Source organism: Capra hircus, chromosome 1, assembly GCF_001704415.2.
Source record: "Capra hircus breed San Clemente chromosome 1, ASM170441v1, whole genome shotgun sequence".
In the NCBI taxonomy this organism is placed as follows: Eukaryota; Metazoa; Chordata; class Mammalia; order Artiodactyla; family Bovidae; genus Capra; species Capra hircus.
The window spans coordinates 124844042-124868674 of record NC_030808.1 but is presented as its reverse complement, the minus strand read 5'-3'; the positions used below and the strand labels follow the sequence as shown (position 1 = coordinate 124868674).

At 41.1% G+C, this 24633-nt stretch overlaps 1 protein-coding gene across 1 annotated transcript in view; it reads right to left on the bottom strand.

Annotated features, from left to right (window-relative positions):
• The window catches only part of SLC9A9 (solute carrier family 9 member A9), a 651206-nt gene that overhangs the window by 411710 nt on the left and 214863 nt on the right, over nt 1-24633 (bottom strand). The window contains exon 6 of the mRNA XM_005675475.2: nt 10425-10530. Coding sequence (XP_005675532.2) covers nt 10425-10530 — 106 coding nt within the window. The remainder of the gene's footprint in view (nt 1-10424; nt 10531-24633) is intronic.

The window sequence follows — 24633 nt, the reverse complement described above, 5'->3', positions numbered from 1 at the left end:
ATGCAAAATCCAAAAGGCAAGTGTCCTCACCATTTCTTAAGGCTGACGGACAGAGTCTGTGATGGAGAGAGCACGTTGAGACTTCAGGCTTTATTCAAAGAGCTTTTGCACAAGTATATTATCATGAATGAGCTTGTAAGACAGGGCTCTGATTTCCACAGGGAGACGGGACTCCAGCTCCCAAACCTCTGGGTCTGTATCCCACACACAATCATGTGGCTGCTGACAGTGGCAGCTTCCCACTCACTGTTGCCTTGCTTTCTCTCTTGTTTCTTACACTTAGGGAATTTCCTTTCCTCTTCTTCAAATCAATTCTACATTTAGAAGATATCTTTTTGCCTTTTTAGATAAAGCATTTTCTTTTAAAGTTTGTAAAGGCATGGGGCCTGTCTGCTTCATATCAGTTCATTATGTCCTGAACATTCCATTATTGTGAAATTGGTAGTTGTTATTCTGGGATTAAACTTGTCTTTTCAATCACTTTCTTCTAATAGCAGATTCCATGCCACGGGCCACAAGGATGAGGATATCATTCATATCTGGCCAGTCACCATGTTTAATTTCCATGGAGTGCTATGTGATTGGTCTAGAGGTGATCTTCTGATGCAAGCAGAGCCAACAGGAGCCCTTCTCTGTGGCTGACATGCAAATATTGGGAGAATTAAGTGTTATTTTGAGCTAGAACAATATAAGCCTGGATAGCATTAGTTACCCTTTCCTGCAGATAGATAGTCTGTATATATATACATATAAATTTTTATCATGCATAGATATATACATATATATCTGTGCAGTCTATCTGCAGTAGGAAAGAATGATGTTAGCACTCAGAGGGAATCAGAGCCAAGAAAGAAGACAATCATATTTGAACCCCTAAATCCTGGTATGTCCAGAGCCAGCTCAACTCCTGTTAAATAGGCCAGTGAATTCCTTTGCTTAAGCTAATTTGAATTGGGTTTCTGTCACTTACATCTGACTTACGTGCCAATAAATTAACGTATAGTGGGATTAAAATAAGACACCATCAACATGGATTTCTTTTATTTATTTATTCTTGGTAGGTCAGTTTGTAGTGCATGGTTTGACATGAAGCAAAGCCAGTTCTGAGTTTCGGATAAATAGTGAGTAAATGTCAGATCTAATCTGAGAGACAAGGAATGGAGTCCCAGGATGAAGCCAAGGTCAATTCCTGTCATCTGAACAGGGACATTAAGAGGCAGGTTAGGGGAGATTCCAGAGTCATAGCCAGGAAACAGGAACCAGGGATCAGGAATGAGAAAAAACAAACAAGCCTGCAGCAGCAGGCACGGGTGTGGCAGCAAACACTGGGCTTTCTGACTGAAGCTGGAGGTCAGCTGAGCTCTGCCTCCCAGTTGCTTCTTAAAGATACCAGGACCCCTTTCCATTCCTACCAGGTGCCGCCACCTGGTGTCCAAAAGATGAAGTTGGCATGAAACTGACTGCCAGGACAAGGAGCCTTAAGCCAAGAGGGCCATAACTTTTTCTTTTTTTCAATTATGTATACCAGCATTATCCAGACAGGCATCAAAATAAATGCATTTCATGCTGATTATTAGTTTCCAAGGCAAATATCAAAGTGATTTATCCTCAGAAAGATATGTCAAGATATAAGAAATTTGTTTTTAAGTTAAGCAGATTTATGAGAAATATTGTAATTTTTGGCTGGAATAACAGTTTTGGTTCAAGCTCATCAAAAGGAGACATCTTCTTATCACCTCTTTGTTTACAGCTATGGGTCAAATGGGAGAAGTAGAGATAATGAGGATAACAAATAAGGCTTTTCATATATTTAGAAGAAGCAATATGAAGAATATTAAACATCCATCCTCTGGAATGAATTTTAATTTTAATAATTAGTAAAATGTCCCCATCTTCCAGATAATTAGCTTCATGTCGTGGGTGATGGAGAACCACCTATTTGCCTTCGAGGAGCTTGTAATCTACATAGAGATGCTGGTACCAAGAAGAAGAATAGATTTCCTTAGCACTGTATGTTCAGAACCCATCTCTACAGAGCTATTTTCTGGGATAATTTTTAGAGCAAGTTTCTGTTACACATATAAAATCCTGTGTTAGCTATCATTTGCCTGTTTCACTGAGGAGTTAAGTTGAGAGCACGCATAGGTGGCTGTGCCCATCCTTCCACATCACCAGGGCTCAGCACAATGTCTGGCGCTTATAGGTCCTCAGTACATTTTTGCTGAAAGACTAGATGACATCTCAAGGTTCCTGTTAGTTGTATGGTACTTGGAGTCTCACAGCCATCCCATTAATTTCCATTTTAAATTTCTCTTAAGATGCATGCACTATAAGAAATGTGCTCTTTCAAAATGTCACTCACGCTAAGTGCTAAGCATTCGCCAGTATCACACTTTAAATGACATTTTCTAGTAAGAACCTCTAAGCAGCGTAACACTCTTATTTAAAAAAAGAAAATGGTGCTCCATTTCCCACACTCTTTTAATAATCTACATTGAATATCCTTGTAAGCATTTGCTTACTAGAAAATGAAGGAACCTAGCATGTATTTATTATCATCCAACAGCCAGCTGTTTAATGAGGTTCTGATTTTATCTCTAAGAAAATCTGGAAGCATTTGTACACTGTGTAATTATTTCACAAGAAGATATTTCAGTACAATACTGGCAGTACTTCAGTTTTGCAGATAAATGACTGAAAACACTCATCGTCCTCTTTCCTCTCTTTCATGGGTAGAAAAATGTCAGATTTAAAGCTCTCTAGAATCTACATTTAAATGAAGATTCTCAATTATCAAGTATGTTAATGGGGAATTCATTGGACCAAAGCTGATCATTGTATATATTTATATCCAAGCAAAAAAGAATATAAAAACCACCTGTGATCCCACCTAACACTTTGATTTTGTATATAAATTATAATGTATTATAATTATACACACATAAATTTGGCTGTGGTTTTTTTAACCAAAAAATATTAATAGATCTTATAGTATACACCATTTAAAGTTTTTTTCAGGACTTCTCTGGTGGTCCAGCTATTGAGACTTCATTCTCCCAATGCAGGGAACCTGGGTTCAATCCCCGGTCAGGGAACTAGATTCCACATGCCTCAAGCAAGAGCCCATATGTGGCAACTAAAACCCAGTGCAGCCAAATAAATGAATAAAAATAAATATTTGAAAATGTATAAAAGTAATATTTTCCTATTTTACCTAAAAATATATTCTGAATATCTTTTAATATCAATACTTTTTCTATCATTTTTTAAATGTCTGCATAGAATTTCATGATTTTAATATAATTTACTCAACCAACTAGTAATTTAAGTACAACTTTTTTTGTTCAAAGCAATGCACTCATCCTCATGAAGAAATTTTTACACATACCCTTAATTGCTTCAGACAAATTTCTAGAAATGAAGTAAATGGGTGAAAGCATTCACAAATTCTAATGACTATAAATATTGCCAAACTGCCTTTATAAAAGTTCTATTCCTTTTTTCTTTTTTTCTCAGTAATGTGGGAGGGTTCCCATTTCCCCAAACTCTGATTTACCCCAAGTACGACTGTTCTCTCTTGAGTTCTGAAAATTTGAAGATTTGCTAGGCAAAAAATGATATTTAATTTGTTTCATTACTAGTGAAGCTGATCTTATTTAGTAGAATACTGGCCGTTTATGTTTCTTCTCTTGTTCATTATCTACTTACATCTTTTGTCCATTTTTCTATCTTGTTTACTTTTTCTTTATTGGTCTTTTATAACAGGAGTTATATTAGAAGCTAATATCTAGTGTTTACTGAGTGTTATAAGTCAGGCCCTATTCCAGGTGTTTTTTGTTTAATCCTACCCAATGAGGTAAGTGCTATTAATATCACCATCTCTGTTTTATAAAGGACACATCTGGTGCAAAGAGAGGTTAAGTAATTTACCTCAGGTAACATAACTAGTACACTTGGTATACTAAAAAGACTGACAATCATAATACATATTTGAAAGACTATCAATACGTCTGTTGAAACTACTTTCCCTGGTCTATCTTTCATCATTTAATTTTGTTTGTAGTGATTTTTGCCTGCTAGGACTGACTGACTCTATTCTCATCAAATAAATTGGCTTTTCTTTTATTTTGATCACCAGAAGAACAGTTTAAATACATTAATTCAAATGCATACAAACATTCAGATAGTATGAAAGGATACAAAATAGAGTTAAATTATCTTTTCACTTTTATCATTGTCGTACATAGCAAAAGTATCTCTTTTTAACCATTTATGTCTTTATTTCTTCGGATAGGTGCCCTGTGACTCTGCATGCATGTCTGACTCTTTGTGATCCCATAGACTGTAGCCCACCAACCTCCTCTGTCCATTGGATTCTCCAGGCAAGAATACTGGAGTAGATTGTCATTCCCTTCTCCAGGGGATCTTCCCGACCCAGGGAACCCACGTCTCCTGCAGTTCCTGCGTTGGAAGGATTCTTTACCACTGAGCCACCTGGGAAGCCCAATATTTATTTATTTGGCTGTGTCAGGTCTTAGTTGCTCCACAGCATGTAGGATCTTTGTTCCCCAACCAGGGATCGAACCCGTGGCCCTTGCATTGCAACTCAGATTTTTAAGTAATATGTGTGTATATATACACATATATATTCTGCTGCTGCTGCTGCTAAGTCACTTCAGTCGTGTCCGACTCTGTGCGACCCCAGAGATGGCAGCCCACCAGTATATATATATATGTATGCACTTTCATTTCTTGATTTATCAACTCCATATGTAAAAACTGATTTCTTACTGTGAGAGACATGGTATTCAGGTAACATAGCCTGCTTTTCTCTCTCCTCCTCCAATTAGCTTTCACAAGTAATATCAACTTTGGTTGCGAGAACCTGCTGCTGCTGCTAAGTCGCTTCAGTCATATCCGACTCTGTGCAACCCCGTAGATGGCAGCCCATCAGGCTCTTCCGTCCCTGGGATTCTCCAGGCAAGAATACTGGAGTGTGAGAACCTATATAATGTTAAATAATATACTTCAGCTTCTAGTTCTTGATTTTAGACTGTGTGCTTTAACTAAGTCATTCATTCCTAATGGGGGAAATCACATGTAAAAATGGTTATTCTCTCTATTCCTTGGTTCATAAAATGTCATATTTATGAAGGAATGCTTCACTAGAAGCTGGTCTTTCTTTAGTCATTTTACTGAAACCAGAGATATGTATAAGTAGAATGAAAGATATTGATATCAGCGACTATATAAATTATAATAAGTATATATATACTTATAAGCACGGATTATGTAGATTATATAGATTATAGAGCCTTTCCAACTATATTGCTTTATTTATTACCCAGAATAATTTTGTAATGTATACAGGACAAGTATTCTTACCTAATACAGGTAAGGAAACAAGCGTGAAAAGTTTATGGTCATATAAAGTCACCATCATGTTTTTTTCAGTTTTATTTTGTTTCTGACCAGCCTCCGTTCTTCTTTTTTAATTTTGTTTTTTGAAAAATTTTGGCTGTATGGGGTCTTAGTTGCCACACACAGCAACAAACATCCACTTGCCTTTTTTAATTTAATTTTTTAAATTAAATTAAAAAAAATTTGGCTGCATGGTATCTTTGTTGTAATGCACAGACTCTTTAGCTTTAGCAGTGTGAGCTCAGTTATCCTTCGGCATGAGGGATCTCAGCTCTCCGACCAGGGATAGAACTCGTGTCCTCTGCATTGCAATGTGAATTCTTAACCACTGGAAAACCAGGGAAGTCCCCACTCTTCCTTTTTTGTGGCAGTATTACTCTGAGCAATAATCCCACCTGGCCCCAGTCTCAGTTCATGTGCTTTCAATCAAAACCAATTACTGCCTTAAGTTCATGAACAGTGTGACTTAGACCCGAGACAGTAAATTCAGCCCATCTCCCTGGCCTCGAGTGAGTCTGGAATGGCATCAGAGTCTGCAAGATGTACCAAGATTATTTCTGGGAATAATGGGACAAAGATTCTGGCCCCACTCTCCTGATTTAAGACACAGCCCTGGGAGATGCTGGCAGCCATCTTGTGACCAGGCGTGTGAGGTAACCCTGAAGAAGCTGAGTGAGGAGAGAGCTGTGTTTGTGTTACTGGGCCCTTTCCTGAGCCATGTCTACTGCTGCTGTCCAGCTACCTCAGTTCACACAGATTCCCCTGTGTTTACTCCAGTTTGGGTTGATTCCATGTCGACTGTAATAACTGCACAGTTAATTCGTGACAATCCTGACACCAGCTTTTTGACTTGAATCTAAGGCTCTTTCTACCCTACCATGTTGCCTTTTTGTTCAGGATTCAAAAACACACACCTTTTAAGATGTCTTCATTATATCTTTTGTCTTCCTTCATAGTCGCATTCTTAGAAATGCCAAGCCATCACACGGAACTCATTCATGAGTCATTATGCATACATGTTTGGGCATGACATTCCCTATATACTTGGAACAATCGTACGGAGCAGAGAAAAGCTAATTCCAAAACTTCTTGTTAAATAAAATTACTTTTATCTTAAGGTAACTCTGGATCATTTTAAGCCTTAAGGACACCACCCACCATGCACTGCTATGTTCAGGAGTTGTAGTCATCAAATTCAATTATACATTACAGTAGTTGTTTGAAATTCAGAGCGCATTTAGCCTAAGAAAAAGTATTATAACTGGTTACTTAGATTAGCACAGAGAAGCTAATTTAAACTATGGCGTTAACTGGACGGAGAAGGCAGTGGCAACCCACTCCAGTACTCTTGCCGGGAAGGTCCCATGGATGGAGGAGCCTGGTAGGCTGCAGTCCACGGGATCGCTAGGAGTCGGACACGACTTCACTTTCACTTTCACGCATTGGAGAAGGAAATGGCAACCCACTCCAGTATTCTTGCCTGGAGAATCCCAGGGACGGGAGAGCCGGGTAGGCTGCCATCTATGGGGTCGCACAGAGTCGGACATGACTGAAGAGACTTAGCAGCAGTAGCAGCATGGCGTGCACGCATGCTCAGTTGTGTCCAACTCTTTGCAACCCTATGCAGCCCACCAGAGGAGAAGGCAATGGCAGCCCACTCCAGTATTCTCGCCTGGAGAATCCCATGGGCGGAGGAGCCTGGTAGGCTGCAGCCCATGGGGTCGCGAAGAGTCCGACAGGACTGAGGACTTCCCTTTCACTTTTCACTTTCACGCACTGGAGAAGGAAACGGCAACCCACTCCAGTGTTCTTGCCTGGAGAATCCCAGGGACGGGGGAGTATGATGGGCTGCCATCTATGGGGTCACACAGAGTCAGACACGACTGAAGCGGCTTAGCAGCAGCAGCAGCCCACCAGGCTCCTCTGTCCATCAGATTTTTCATGAAAGAACACTGGAATGGGTTGTCATTTCCTTTTCCAGGAGATCTTCCCGACTCAGGGATTGAACCCATCTCCTGTGTCTCCTGCACTGCAGGCAGATTCTTTACCACTGAGCCACCAGGTAAGCCCAATTTAAATTAAAATATGGCTAAATTACTCTGTATTTGAATGAGAAATGCTAGAACAGAATATTGTGACAAAACTAACAATGAAACTTTTTTAAATATTAAGAGGATGATACTTAAACAAGGAGATTTGCTGTTGGAAGATGAAAAGGTAAATGAAAGTGTATGACCATTCCAAACAGGCTCCAGAGTCACTGCAAAGGCCATCGTGGTCGATGATTTAGGTCCTTTACTATATTTGATTTCACATCAAAATGTGTCTTTTCTTTTCCATGATACAATAAAAAACTCTATCTCTTTTCTTAAACTTCAAAACCGCACAAAGATGGAACTGAGAAAGGGAAAATACAAAAGAGATTTTCATTTTCTCTTTTAATGTATGTTTCAAGCGCAAAGACTCCATCCTCAGACGTTACTATCTAGAGAAGCAAATATACATGTAAACCTGAGTGCACTGCTGAGCTGGCAGAGAATTAGAGGCACATAGAAAGGAAGGGTAGGGTCTTAGCGTGTGGGCTAGTGGTTCCCAGAGGAGGAGTCTGAGGTATGTGGTCAAAGACCTGATGAGCCAAAAACAGGAGCTGTGTGCCGGTAAAGAAAAGCATAGGTTACAAGTCAGAGACTTGACTGGGCACTATGTGAAGTTTAGAGTGAAGGAAGAGAAAAATGGAGAGACAAATGTCTGAACTTCTGGTCTGAAGGTCATGGAAAACTTTTTAGTAGTGCTCTGCAAGGTAAACAGAAGATAGTTGGAAGAGAGAGGGTGGGGATGCAGCATTAAAAGGAGAGGGAATGTGTGGGTGAGTAGATGTATAAAATGAGATTGTCATATGGGCTGTAAACTAAGTTTAAGACGCATGTGAGAAAAGTGAAGAGTGAAACACATGGAGAATTGTGCAAGGTGAGAGAAGAAGTAATTAATAGATAGCAGAGGTGGACAGAGTCCAGACCCGGCGTAACCTAAGTACAAGTGACCCGCTGAATTCGCAGGTTCCTCATCGAACAATCTGAGGTTAGTTAGCTGACTCTGCAGACAGGGAACTGGCGGCTGGAAAGGGGTGGCTGTACTATGCCATTTCATATAAGGGACTTGAGCACCCGTGGATTTTGGTATCCACAGGCGGCCTGGAACCAGTCCCTTGTCAATGCAGGGGAACAGCTGTGCATTAATGCTCAGAAGAGCTCCCGCGGGGGGCCGATGGAATCCGCACGCACTGGGTGGAAGAAAGAGCCTGCAGATTTCAATGTGTGGCAGTGTCCATGTCAAGAACTCCTAATTTAGAATTAGCTTTATTTAAAAGTTAAAACTCACTGGGGTCACTCTGTACAATACCTGAAATGTCAAAGCTGGGAAGCACAAGATTTTGGTTAGAATGGCAAGTGTGTGGTGCCTAGAAAGGAAGGGATCCTGATATGGTGAGAAACACATTTTATTACGACATGCAATGCATAGGTAGGGGAGTAGAAAATGCACTGCCAGTTAATAATCACCTATTGACCCGAGGCAATATTAAATGGATTGTTCCGAATGTCCTCCAGGCTTGTGCTCAGCAGCATCAACATTCATCCTTGGAGTCTGCATTTTTAATGGAAAACTACTGTGAATGGTCGTGCTGAAAGCAGAAAGGCCAAACCTTTCCTTGGTTGTAGCTGCACAATTCTTTCCCAAGCTCATTTGTGCTTTAGTGATTTCGCTTTGCTTGGCCTTTTACAACTTGGCAGTTCAGGAAGTGAAGATGAGAGACTCAGCAGATTTTAAACAAGTTTTACTCCAAATGTTCCCTTAATACTAGTATTTCTTGGACAGAGATTCCTGATGTTTTAATGAACTGTTCTTGGTGTTTCTTTAAAAGCATCCTTTGGCATTTGTGAATGTCCCATGGCTTTTGCTCTTAATTTGGACTCACTGATAGTTTCCTTAAAAGCAGGAAAAGCACTTCTTGGGAGCCAGGTGAAATATAAGGGTTTTTTTGACTCTTTTCTGAACGTTGCTGAATGCAGTGGTAACTTTGGGGTGGCAGCCTTGAGAAATGTCAGCTGGCCGAAAAAAAGAGAGGTGTAGCTCTGCTGTTTCCTAGACTGCTCTGTGAGGTCTGACTTTGAAAAATTCTTTGTTCGTTTGCAATATATATTCAAATGCATTCGAAGTAATTAGCACCCTGGATTGAATCTTGTTGTCACAGTTAATTATTAGATGGCTACTTTCCTTTAGAGTATTTGACAGTTGCCCAAAATGTTAGTCTTAATCTAAAACCAAGAAGAGACCTCTGACATGGTGAAAGCCACCAAAATGGCATTTATTAAATATAAATGGTGAGTGCCTGAAGGGGAGGTGAGGAGAGCACTAATTCTCATCCTGAAATGAAAATTCCTCCAGTATGAAAGGGAAATTAGATTACCTCTTCGCAGAAGCTTCATCAGTTTTACTTATCATGTGGATGATTTTAGAATGTGTATATTCCTATAATGCGTGACATTTGCATTGATAAATAGAGATTTATGACTCTCAACTTCTATCTCTGATTTGCCAAAATTCTTATAAATACAATGGTTTCTATTAGTCTATTATCTGGAAAATGACTTGAAAAAATTAAATGATACTGATTTAAAATGAAGAAAGCTTATTTATGCGCATTTTAGTAACCCTAAGTGAATCAGGTAAATATATACACCAAGAAACAAAAGCGTTACCCTCTGAGTAGTTTTTTATCATAGACTGGAAACATGAAACTTATTAATAGTGTTAGAAATTAAATGTACAATGAAATGTACACATTATTGGAGCTCTTCATTGGTAATTATTCCTTAAAAGCTAAAAATTGCCTTTATCTCTATGATATAAGAGAAAAGATACTATTAAAGCCCCTAGGAATTATCACCATATTTGAAGCATCTTTCACTTGGTCAAAGAAACACAGGCCAAGCTCTGGTACTTACTATGTAAGGACTATGGCGACTGCATCGTTCAACACACTCTCCCCAAACAAGAGTGTGTACAGGTCAGGGTCGACATGCAGTTCATGGAAAATGGCCAACACCGTCACTAGGGGAGACACACACAAATATGCAAAGTTAGCTGGGATGTGGCCATAGACTTGTCTTTGGCTGTGGTCACCTGTATAAAGCACTCATTAAATGTTCATCTTCTCAAATCCATCGATATATACATACTGAACCTTTAACCAAAATCAGCCTCATTGGTCACTCCCCTGCTTAAGATTTCTCTGGGCTCCCCACTGCTTACAGAGAAAGCTTGAGCTCCTTGGTACGAGCCTTCTATAATCTGTGCACTGTTTGCCTTCCAGCATCTCTGTCTGCACTCCCTGCCCTCACTCTCTAGCCACACTGATGGAGAAGGTGATGACACCCCACTCCAGTACCCTTGCCTGGAAAATCCCATAGGCGGAGGAGCCTGGTGGGCTGCAGTCCATGGGATTGCCAAGAGTCGGACACGACTGAGCGACTTCCCTTTCACTTTTCACTTTCATGCATTGGAGAAGGAAATGGCAACCCACTCCAGTGTTCTTGCCTGGAGAATCCCAGGGACCGGGGAGCCTGGTGGGCTGCCGTCTATGGGGTCACACAGAGTCGGACACGACTGAAGTGACTCAGCAGCAGCAGCAGCCGCACTGAACTTGTCAGAATTTCCTGAACACAGTGTGTCATTTTCTAATTACCTTGGCATGTGGGTTCACTTTAGCAGGGCAGCTATCTGTTTCTCATCCAGATGCTACCATTCTCCTTCCTTAAGTACACACACACACACACACACACACACACACACTTTTTGCTACAAAAAACCCCCAAACCTTTATTCAATCTTTAAAAGCTTCTCAAGTTTTTCCCCAGCCCTCTGATCCCTCAGTAAAGACCTGGGTCACTCCTTTTTGATCCCAGAATTTGGGATCACAGAACATATCATGGAAAAGACTGTGAGCTCTTGGCACATGCTCAAGAAGTGTTTGATGTGTGAATGACTGAGTGAGTGAATGAATGAAGGTTGTTGCAGTGGCTTATTCCTGTGAAGGGAGAGGTGGTTGGCACCTGGCTCTCATTCTCTCAAGATCACACTCAGCTATACAGATGGACCCAATGTTCCTAAGAGTGGGGCCTAAGGGTTCATTTTCAGCAGTCTGCTTCATGGCTCCTATATACCGTATAGTTGTACAGAGACTCTGGGCATATACCTGGGCAGTGAATAATCACACACTGATTAACTGCGTTCATCAAAACTATTCAGTATTTTGGTATTTGAAACAGTCATGCAAAGTGTGAACAGCTATCATTAGGAGAATGATCCACTGAGTGGACTGCCAAAGGGGAAAAGAGGGTGGTTGAAAATGATACTGATGGTAAATTTTGAAGGCAGAATGGGCATTTTCACTTCTGTTCTTTCCTTTCCTATTTCATGCACTGTGAGGTTAATAACTGTGTTGTCTAAAAGAGTGCTGGGGAGAAAAAAAAAAAAGCTCAGTTGGATTGTTTTGTAAGTAGGGTCAATAAGTTTGGCACTTGTCCTGCCATAATGGGAGGGTTTTAGTGACAGAGTGACACAGCTTGATTTAAACCCTGGAAATAAAGTTTAGGCAGCAGGGTAGAGGACAGAATGGACATGCGGCTGGAAGCTTTCCCGAATGTTCTGGCAAGAGATGAGTTGTATCAAGACTGGAAGAGTTCTAGATTAAGGCTCCTCAACTCTTGCACATCCTGCTCTTCCCTGAACATCCACCACCATGGGCTTTCATAGGTCAGTGACCACAGGGCTCTGTATTTTACTTACTCACTGGTTCTCACCTTCCCTCTGGGTCACTAACCCCTAGCATGTTGCTAGACTATGGTAAGCTTTAGTGAGTGAAAAGATAATGCCAGGGAGGATAGAGCAGAGGCGATAATACCCACGATATATTTGGGATGAAGAACTGGTAGGTCTCGGTGCTTGAGAGACAGCAAGATTTGCGTCTCAGCCCTGGGCAGGCAGTCAATGGGCTGCATGAGAGAAATTTGTAGACAGGGAATTTTGCAAGTTTGGTTTTTGATATGTTGACTTAAGTAGGCAGATGGAATTTCAAATGGAAATTTCAATAAGAAAGCTGGAAGTAAAAGGCTATCGCTAGAGGCTTCCCTGGTGGCTCAGTGGTAAGGAATCCACCTGCCAATGGATGGGACATGGGTTTCATCCCTGGTCTGGGAAGTTCCCACATGCCACTAAGCAACTGTGCCCCTGTGCCACAGTTCACGGAGCTTGCACTCCAGAGTCTGGGAGTCACAATTCCTAAAGCCCAAGTGCCCTAGAGCCTGTGCTCCCCAAGAGAAGTCACCATGGTGAGAAGCCTTCACACCACAACTAGAGAGTAACCTGCATAGCAATGAAGACCCAGCACAGCAAAAGATAAATTAAAAAAAATTTTTTTTAAAGGTTGTAACCATACAGAGTTAAAGCAGAAGAAAGAATTTAAGGGTAGTAAGCATGTAGGTAGAACATAAAGCCACAGGAGTGGCTGAGATTGCCTGGGTGAAGTATATAGTAACAGAAGAGAGTTCATGAGAGATCCTTGGGAGATACTCACAGAAGGGATACCTGGAGAAAAAGAAACATGAAATATACATGTAGGATATTTGCAAAACCTGATCCTAAGCATGAGCAAGTTGGCTGAAAACCACATCCATCATGAATAGATTTTTATTTACTACAGATTATCCTAGGGGAAGGAGTATTGAACTCAACAACTAGCTTTAGGGTAAAGAGACAACAAATACAAAATGCCATGAGTCAGCATGACAATTAGCCAGATTCCATTTTACTAGGCATAGAGTCGATTTCATTATTCTAGAAGAATAGACCCTTAATCATGATAGAACAGCAGAGATGAACCGTCTACTAGTATGTAGCTGTTCACATTTGTACCACCTCTGAGCCTTTGCAGGTGGTGGTGGGAGGGGACTGACGATTATCTCTGCTAAGTAACCTCTTTCTCCTGATAGGATAGAGTCAAGATCCTGAATTGAGTCAAAACCAAAAGGCCTCAGTTGGGAGTTTTATTTTTCTGTTTTTCGGCACACCATAGGCACGTGGGGGTCTTGGTTTCCTGACAAGGGATTGAACTGTGCCCCCTGCCTTGGAAGTAAAGGGTTGTAGCAACTGGACCACCAGGGAAGTCCACAATTGGGAGCTTGAATTACCAACATTTTCCTTTCACCAGAATTTTGTGCGGAATAAAAGTAAAACTATAATTTTTATTGGAATATAATTGCTTTATAATGTTGGGTTAGTTTCTGCTGAACAGCAACGTGAATCAGCCATATGTATACATATATCCCCCCCTTTTTAGCTTCCCTCCCACCCCCACCCCCCACCCTACCCCTCAAGTCATCACAGAGCACTGAGCTGAGCTCCCTGTGCCACAGAGCAGCTTCCCACTGTCTATTTATACATGGTAGTGTATATATGTTAAGCTACTATCTCAATTCATCCCACCCTCTCCTTCCCGTTGTGTCTACAAGTCTGTTCTCTATGTCTGTATCTCTATTTCTGACCTGAAAATAGATTCATCAGTACCATTTTACTAGATTCCATATATATGTGTTAATATATGAAATTTGTTTTTCTCTTTCTAACTTACTTCACTCTGTATCACAGGCTCTAGGTTCATCCACACACTAAAACTGACTCAATTTCATTCCTTTTTATGGCTGAGCAATATCTATTTCTGCTTTATTGACTATGCCAAAGCCTTTGACTGTGTGGATCACAATAAACTGTGGGAAATTCTGAAAGAGATGGGAATACCAGACCACCTCACCTGCCTCTTGAGAAATCTGTATGCAGGTCAGGAAGCAACAGTTAGAACTGGACATGGAACAATAGACTGGTTCCAAATAGGAAAAGGAGTACATCAAGGCTGTATATTGTCACCCTGCTTATTTAACTTCTATGCAGAGTACATCATGAGAAATACTGGGCTGGAAGAAGCACAAGCTGGAATCAAGATTGCCGGGAGAAATCTCAATAACCTCAGATATGCAGATGACACCACCCTCATGGCAGAAAGTGAAGAGGAACTAAAAAGCCTCTTGATGAAAGTGAAAGTGGAGAGTGAAAAGTTGGCTTAAAGCTCAACATTCAGAAAACTAAGATCATGGCATCTGGTCCCATCACTTCATGGGAAATAGATGGGGAAACAGTGGAAACAGTGTCAGACTTTATTTTTGGGGCTCCAAAATCACTGTAGATGGTGATTGCAACCATGAAATTAAAAGATGCTTACTCCTTGGAAGAAAAGTTATGAACAACCTAAATAGTATATTCAAAAGCAGAGACATTACTTTGCCAACAAAGGTCCGTCTAGTCAAGGCTATGGTTTTTCCTGTGGTCATGTATGGATGCGAGAGTTGGACTGTGAAGAAAGCTGAGCACTGAAGAATTGATGCTTTTGAACTGTGGTGTTGGAGAAGACTCTTGAGAGTCCCTTGGACTGCAAGGAGATCCAACCAGTCCATTCAGAAGGAGATCAGCTCTGGGATTTCTTTGGAAGGAATGATGCTAAAGGTGAAGCTCCAGTACTTAGGCCACCTCATGCGAAGAGTTGACTCATTGGAAAAGACTCTGATGCTGGGAGGGATTGGGGGCAGGAGGAGAATGGGATGACAGAGGATGAGATGGCTGGATGGTATCAGTGACTCGATGGATGCGAGTCTGAGTGAACTCCGGGAGTTGGTGATGGACAGGGAGGCCTGGCATACTGCAATTCATGGGGTCGCAAAGAGTCGGACACGACTGAGCAACTGAACTGAACTGAATATTCCATTGTATACAGTTACCACATCTTCTTTATCCATTCATCTGTCGATGGGCATCTAAGTTGCTTCCATGTCCTGACTATTGTAAATAATGCTGCAACGAACACTGGAGTATGTGTGTCTTTTGAGTTGTGGCTCTCTCAGGGTATATGCCCAGTAGTATGATTGCTGGGGCATATGGTAGTTCTATGTCTAGTTTTTTTTGTTGTTGTTACCTGTTTAGTTTTTTAAGGAACCTTCATACTGATCTCCACAGTGGCTGCATCAATTAATCTCCAAAATATACAAATAGCACATGGAGCTCAGTATCAAAAAAACCCCAACAACCCAATAAAAAGAATGAGCAAAAGACCTACATAAACATTTCTCCAGAAAAGACAGATGGCCAACAGGTACATGAAAAGATGCTCAACATAACTAATTATTAGAGAAATGCCAATCAAAACTACAATGGGGTATCACCTCATGCTGGTCAGAGTGGCCAACATCGAAACATCTAAGAGTAAGTGCAGGTGAGGGTGTAAAGAAAAGGGAAACTTCTTACACTGTTGGTGGAAAGTTATTCTTAAGTTAAAAAATTCTATCATGGAAGTTCTACTAATATGGACTTTAGTCTCTGCAGCTCCTTATTTGTAGTTCCAAGTTTTGAAGACGACTTGCAGCTTGTCTGCACTCCCAGGCACATAAGTTTCCTGGGATCACAAATAGGGAGGTAAAGCCCTGGGTTTCTTTCCCCACCTCCCCACTTATGAAGTCTACCCTATGCTAGGATGGACTCTTAATCTCTCCAGTGAGAGCTTTGGGCCTTTGGAGGGACAGGCTTTTAACTGAATATCCAGTTTTGTACAAAACTGTTCTGACATTCCCACAATTCCTTTTGCACAAAGAACTGAACTCCACTGCATAAATGCTGTCCCACACAAAGAGAAAGCTATTACTTTGGGCATTCCTATCTACCCTGTGAAGAAATGGAACAGCTTTGAAATAAAACAAGGTGGTGTGTCCTACAAGAGGGAGTATTTGCTGGGACCACAAATGAGTTGAATAGGTGAGTCAGGAAATTAGCCACCCACTCTCACTGCTGAGATGAGAGCTTTGAAAAATGCATGTAATTAGCTCGCTGGCAGGGCTGTCTCACACACAATGTCCAAGACTCTCATGGTGCCTCTTCCCAAGAGAGAACCTCTTGGAACAGCTGTAGACATGCTCACACTGGCTCTGTTCGCACCTTGCTGGGTTTTAAAGACAACCCAGGTCCAAGGCTCGGCTGAAGAGCCATGCATAGTTTGATCAGACTGCTTGGGATAGTCTGAGGAGAACATTCCAGACACCATGTGGAGAGGAAGAGGAGAAGACACAATCTGATTTCTTTAACCTCTGATTTTACCAGGGAATTGTGTCATGCTTGCCTTTGTCATACTTTAGTTCTCATCACTTAGTGGTGAGTTTCAACGCTCAGCTTGGGGTTTGGGGTTCCTTCCCCATATTTGACTTTTTAGCTAGAGAAAAATCTGTTTTGTCTCCTGAATTGGTAGTAAGGAATGCAAGCATATATAACCTTATGCTCAAATATGCGCGTGCACACACACACACACACACACACACACACACACACACACACACACACACACACACACACACACCTACTCCCATGTAAGAGCAGTGGATGGTTGAGACATGCCATTGAATTATTGGAGATAATAGTGGTTCAGTGAATGACAATAATGATTCAACTATTTTCTGAGAATATGTTATAGTCTCAGTAGTCAAACAGGGAGGGGTTTTGGGAGAAAGAATGAGGCAGTGGTGTGGATGGCGCTTCTGAGAAGCTGGTGATAAAGGGCAGCCTGTGGAGTAGAAAGCCAATGGAGGCTTTCTCTTCAATTTCTAATTTAATACAGATTGAACAGAATAAGCAGAAAGAAAAGTTGAAAACAAAGGAAAAAGAAGAGAACCCTATTACAGCATCAGAACTCATATTTTCTCATCTCAAATGCAATAACCATAACTAGAGATAAAAATTCAGATAATGACTACCTTACCCCATTTGGTACTTCAGTGTATTGACTTAAATAATGTCTTACTTTTTTTTTATTACTATCTTTTGAACTAACCTCTTTCCTAATGCTCTTTCAGTCACTTCTAAGTCTTCAGGGTGATTTAGTGACAGTTCCTTCACTAGAGCTCCATTAACAGCTCTCTGACCCATATTTTCTTGGTGTTTTGCAAGGAATTTAAATTTCAAATGCTATTTTAATACAGGGACTCTCAGCAACCTGCACAAGCTCTGCCTGGGTCTGTGGACAGCATCACACAATAGTTCCTACCCCGTTGCTCTAAGTCATCACTCAGCCTTGTCAAAATGCTGGCTCTCCCTGGGGAGAGCTCTCCGTGGTTTTCTGTGCAAATCAGTATGTATGACACTTGTCCCTGACACATGGAGAATCAAAAAAGTCTCTGGCTTGTGCAGTGGAACCTTGTCAGGCTGACAGGTGGAGAACCCTGGTAGCCTCATAAACAAGGCAGAAATTTCTATTTACAAAAGTGATTACTGGGAAAATGTGGGATTTTTCCCCCTCCTATAATTCGTATACAAGAAATTCTCCTATAACTCTTGCCACTTTTCTGAAATATTGTACATAGTGAGATTACAAGGAGAGGCTCCAAAATAGCTGAGATATTCTAGTATGCTGGAATACTGAAATTAGTTTGAGCTTCAGTCTTCTCAGTGAAGGCTTGGCAGAGAATCAGTGTACTAGTTTTGCTGATCAAGCTTTGCCAGTCATATCCTAGAAATACAACTAGAAATCCTAACCCTTCTGAAATAGGTCAGAGAAACAATGCCAGATCTAGAAAGTTAACCACTAGATGTTATTTCATTGAGGTAATTTGGCTCTGCGGTAAAAGAATCTTCCTGAAGTGCAGGAGTGATGGTTCAATCCCTGGATCGGGAAGATCCCTTTGAGAAGGAAATAGCAACCCAATCCAGTATTCTTGCCTGGGAAATCCCATGGACAGAGGAGCCTGGTGGGCTATAGGCCCATGGTGTCACAAAAGAGTTGGACACGTCTTAGCAGCTAAACAACAATATTGTAAATTAGAAGTTACACAGACCATCATGAATGACTTAGCCCTAAAACATTTCAATTTTATTTTGGCCTTCAATATGATATGTTATTTTGGTACTGAGTTCGTGATAGAGAAAATACCACATGTTAGCACATCATTACAGCCCTTTCCCCTAGAGATACTTGGGAGAAATAAGCCCCAGTGCCCCAGGGCAATAGTTTCAAAGTCTGGTCCAGGGACACCTGCAAGTTCCTGAGACTTATTCAAGACAATTCCCAAGGTCAAAACTATCTCAGAATACTATGACAGAGTTACTTGCATTTTTCATTCTTGTTATTTTATCTGTGTAGAGTGGAACTTAGAGGTTATATGATGTGTTAGTGCAGCTGAATTCAGAAACCAGTGTGAGAATCCAGCTGTCTTCTGTCACACCACACAGGAAGGGGACTTGCAAAGATGTGCCGTTCTCCCCAGTAAATTTTTTGTTTTGAAAATAAATTCAGTTTGTATAAAAAATGTCATTTAGTGTATAAATTGTTCATGATTATTATTTTAAATAGACCCATGAAATCATGTTAAAAAATTTAAATTCTAACATGGTAAATGATGATAGATATAACACCCACAAACAAAAGACTCCTTGAGGTCCTTCCTAATTCTGAAGAATTTTAAAAGGGTTGTAACACCAAAAAGCTTGAGAACCATTGTCCAAAGACATTTGTTGTGTATAATGAATCCATTTACATCCTGTGCAGCCAGAATGATACTTGTGAAGCATCGTCTCTGAGAGAAATGAGAAAATAGTCCCTCAAATAATTTTCAGTGGAATTTAATTCTCTTGTTGGATTCCTGTTGAGAAAGGCTCCCTAGCTCTAAATAACTTTTGCCATACAATAACCAACTGATTCTTTTGGAATGTATGCAGAGGATTTCTAACAACTATTACAGGAGGGAAAATTATTCTTTTCAGATTAATTAAAACAGCACATTCTGGAATCACATTTCTGTCATAAGTATTTGCAGTGGAAACAGTGTCAGACTTTATTTTTTGGGCTCCAAAATCACTGCACATGGTGACTGCAGCCATGAAATTAAAAGACGCTTACTCCTTGGAAGAAACGTTATGACCAACCTAGACAGTATATTCAAAAGCAGAGACATTACTTTGCCGACTAAGGTCTGTCTAGTCAAGGCTATGGTTTTTCCAGTGGTCATGTATGGATGCGAGAGTTGGACTGTGAAGAAGGCTGAGCGCTGAAGAATTGATGCTTTTGAACTGTGGTGTTGGAGAAGACTCTTGAGAGTCCCTTGGACTACGAGGAGATCCAACCAGTCCATTCTGAAGGAGATCAGCCCTGGAATTTCTTTGGAAGGAATGACGCTAAAGCTGAAACCAGTACTTTGGCCACCTCATGCGGAGAGTTGACCATTGGAAAAGACTCTGATGCTGGGAGGGATTGGGGGCAGGAGGAGAAGGGGACAACAGAGGATGAGATGGCTGGATGGCATCATGCACTCGATGGATGTGAGTCTGAGTGAACTCCGGGTGTTGGTGATGGACAGGGAGGCCTGGCGTGCTGCAATTCATGGGGTCGCAAAGAGTCGGACATGACTGAGTGACTGAACTGAACTGAAGCGAAGTCCTTTTTTGGAATGTAAGTGCTTTGTGGACAGAGGTTATTTCTTCAACATACGGATGCATATTAAAAACACTGACAATCACGTCCTTTCCTTGATTTCAAACATGGTCAAACATAGTTCCAGATAATCTATTCCCTCTTTTGCTCTAAAACCTGAAGTACAGTCCTTATCAGTTACTGAGAATATAGAAAAGTAATCAGAATGTCACAAGGTTTGATATTAAGGAAAGAAAAACAAATAAGGAATATAAAGATTAGCAAGATAGAAACCTGAGAACAAACACTGGGGTGGGGAGATATTTTCCAGATCCTCTATTTGGGAACTATGGGGTGATATCTTTCAGCACTTTAGCTGGTGCTTTAGAATTTTTCCCAAAGGTACCTACAACAGAAATATTCTAAATTTAACATTAGCACAGAACATAAACATTTAACAAAGACCCAATTTTCTCACCAATGGGGTTTAATGAGCCATGGTGCAGTTTAATGGGGAATCTTTGCAGTCTGTTCAATATCTGAGTGAAGATGACTTACCCTGTCATACAAGCATTCTCCAATCAGGATTATGACTTAACCATTTTGCCATTTTAAAAATGAATGTGGTAAGCAAGGGTTTGCCTACAAATTATGAAGTAAATTCAGAGAAAAGCTCAGTGGAGCCATAAAGCAGACAAAGCCTGAATGGGTCAAAAATGGGAGGTAAAAATAACAGTGGGACCCATTACACATAACAAAAATTGTAGGAAAAATATGATAATGTGAGTCATGATCATGGTACACATTTATATAAGCAGGTTTCACAACTAAATTTTTATCTTGCTACAAAAAGACATGAAACAAGCAGGTATTCCATCATTGCCCAATCTGTGGATAATGACCCCAAGAGACATTACAGAAAGATTTCAAAGTAGAGGGTGCCTATTTCTAATTTCTGATTAGAAAACCTGCTAAGGGTGAACAAGAGTAATATTAAGAGGCTACACTGGGTCTGTGTGACACAGCAGGGTGGGGAAGATAGGAGAAGAGGGATCATATCAGGAGTCCAATCATTTCTGCCATCACTCTGTGAGGTAGGCTGAATAATGCCCCTCCCACCCCTGCAGAGACGTTACTTTGTCCACAAAGGTCCTCATAGTCAAAGCCATGATTTTTCCAGTGGTCACGTATGGATGTCAGAGTTGGACCATAAAGGAGAATTGATGCTTTTGAACTGTGTTGTTGGAGAAGACTTTTTAGAGTCCCTTGGACTGCAAAGAGATCAAACCAGTCAATCCTAAAGGAAAATCAATCCTGAATATTCATTGGAAGGACTGATGCTGAAGCTGAAGCTCTAATACTTTGGCTACCTGATGCAAAGAGCCGACTCATCAGAAAAGACCTTGATGCTGGGAAAGATTGCAGGAGGGAGGAGAAGGGGATGACAGAGGACGAGATGGTTTGATGGCATCACTGACTCGATTGACATGAGTTTGAGCAAGCTCTGGGAGATGATGGACAGGGGAGCCTGGTGTGCTGCAGTCCATGGGGTCGCAAAGTCAGACGTGACTGAGAGACTGAACAACAACCCCTCCCCCACCTCCCCCTGAAAGGCGTCCATGCACAAATCTCCAGAGGCTGTGCATGTATAACTTCACATGGCAAAAGGGACTTTGCGGATGTAATTAAAGTTTGCTTAAAATGGGCAAATTATGTTGGATCCACCCATATGGCAGAAAGTGAAGAAGAACTAAAGAGCCTCCTGATGAAAGTGAAAGAGGAGAGTTAAAAAATTGGCTTAAAGCTCAACATTCAGAAAACTAAGATCATGGCATCCAGTCCCATCACCTCATAGCAAATAGATGAGGAAACAGTGGAAACAGTGGCTGACTTTATTTTTCTGGGCTCCAAAATCACTGCAGATAGTAATTGCAGCCATGAAATTAAAAGACGCTTACTCCTTGGAAGAAAAGTTATGACCAATCTAGTTCAAGTTCAGTCACTCAGTCGTGTCCGACTCTTTTTGACCCCATGAATGGCAGCCGCCAGGCCTCCCTGTCCATCACCAACTCCCGGAGTTCACTCAGATTCACGTCCATCGAGTCAGTGATGCCATCCAGCCATCTCATCCTCGGTCGTCCCCTTCTCCTCCTGCCCCCAATCCCTCCCAGCATCAGAGTCTATTTCAATGAGTCAACTCTTCACATGAGGTGGCCAAAGTACTGGGGTTTTAGCTTCAGCATCATTCCCTCCAAAGAAATCCCAGGGCTGATCTCCTTCAGAATGGACTGGTTGGATCTCCTTGCAGTCCAAGGGACTCTCAAGAGTCTTCTCCAAAACCACAGTTCAAAAGCATCAATTCTTCGGCGCTCAGCCTTTTTCACAGTCCAACTCTCACATCCATACATGACCACAGGAAAAACCATAGCCTTAACTAGATGGACCTTTGTTGGCAAAGTAATGTCTCTGCTTTTGAAACGTTTCTTCCAAGGAGTAAGCGTCTTTTAATTTCATGGCTTCAATCACCATCTGCAGTGATTATGGAGCCCAAAAAATAAAGTCTGACACTGTTTCCACTGTTTCCCCATCTATTTCCCATGAAGTGATGGGACCAGATGCCATGATCTTTGTTTTCTGAATGTTGAGCTTTAAGCCAACTTTTTCACTCTCCTCTTTCACTTTCATCAAGAGGCTTTTTAGTTCCTCTTCACTTTCTGCCATAAGGGTGGTGTCATCTGCATATCTGAGGTGATTGATATTTCTCCCGGCAATCTTGATTCCAGCTTGTGTTTCTTCCAGTCCTAGTTTCTCATGATGTACTCTGCATAGAAGCTACATAAGCAGGGTGACAATATACAGCCTTGACGTACTCCTTTTCCGATTTGGAACCAGTCTGTTGTTCCATGTCCAGTTCTAACTGCTTCCTGACCTGCATACAGATTTCTCAAGAGGCAGGTCAGGTGGTCTGGTATTCCCATCTCTCTCAGAATTTTCCACAGTTTATTGTGATCCAGACAGTCAAAGGCTTTGGCATAGTCAATAAAGCAGAAATAGATGTTTTTTCTGGAAATCTCTTGCTTTTTCGATGATCCAGCAGATGTTGGCAATTTGATCTCTGGTTCCTCTGCCTTTTCTAAAACCAGCTTGAACATAAGGAAGTTCACATTTCATGTGTTGCTGAAGCCTGGCTTGGAGAATTTTGAGCATTACTTTACTAGTGTGTGAGATGAGTGCAATTGTGTGGTAGTTTGAGCATTCTTTGTTATTGCTTTTCTTTGGGATTGGAGTGAAAACTGACCTTTTCCATTCCTATGGCCACTGCTGAGTTTTCCAAATTTGCTGGCATATTGAGTGCAGCACTTTCACAGCATCATCTTTCAGGATTTGAAATAGATCAACTGGAATTCCATCACCTCCACTAGCTTTGTTCGTAGTGATGTTTTCTAAGGCCCACTTGACTTCGCATTCCAGGATGTCTGGCTCCAGGTGAGTGATCACACCATCGTGATCATGGTCATGAAGATCTGTTTTGTACAGTTCTTCTGTGTATTCTTGCCACCTCTTCTTAATATCTTCTGCTTCTGTTAGGTCCATACCATTTCTGTCCTTTATTGAGCCCATCTTTGCATGAAATGTTCCCTTGGTATCTTTAATTTTCTTGAAGAGATCTCGTCTTTCCCATTCTGTTGTTTCCCTCCATTTCTTTGCACTGATTGCTGAGGAAAGCTTTCTTATCTCTTCTTGCTGTTCTTTGGAACTCTGCATTTAGATGCTTATATCTTTCCTTTTCTCCTTTGCTTTTCGCTTCTCTTCTTTTCACAGCTATTTGTAAGGCCTCCTCAGATAGCCATTTTGCTTTTTTGTATTTCTTTTCCATGGGGATGGTCTTGATCCCTGTCTCCTGTACAATGTCATGAAACTCCACCCATAGTTCATCAGGCACTCTATGTATCAGATCTAGTCCCTTAATCTATTTCTCACTTCCACTGTATAATCATAAGGGATTTGATTTAGGTCATAGCTGAATGGTCTAGCGGTTTTCCCTACTTTCTTCAATTTAAGTCTGAATTTGGCAATAAGTAATTCACGATCTGAGCCACAGTCAGCTCCTGGTCTTGTTTTTGTTGACTGTATACAGCTTCTCCATCTTTGGCTGCAAAGAATATAATCAATCTGATTTCGGTGTTGACCATCTGGTGATGTCCATGTGTAGAGTCTTCTCTTGTGTTGTTGGAAGCGGGTTTTGCTATGACCAGTGCATTTTCTTGGCAAAACTCTATTAGTCTTTGCCCTGCTTCATTCCGCATTCCAAGGCCAAATTTGCCTGTTACTCCAGGTATCTCTTGACTTCCTACTTTTGCATTCCAGTCCCCTATAATGAAAAGGACATCTTTTTTGGGTGTTAGTTCTAAAAGGTCTTGTAGGTCTTCATAGAACCATTCGACGTCAGCTTCTTCAGCGTTACTGGTTGGGGCATAGACTTGGATTACTGTGATATTGAATGGTTTGCCTTGGAGACGAACAGAGATCATTCTGTCATTTTTGAGATTGCATCCAAATACTGCATTTCAGACTCTTTTGTTGACCATGATGGCTACTCCATTTCTTCTGAGGGATTCCTGCCCACAGTAGTAGATATAATAGTCATCTGAGTTAAATTCACT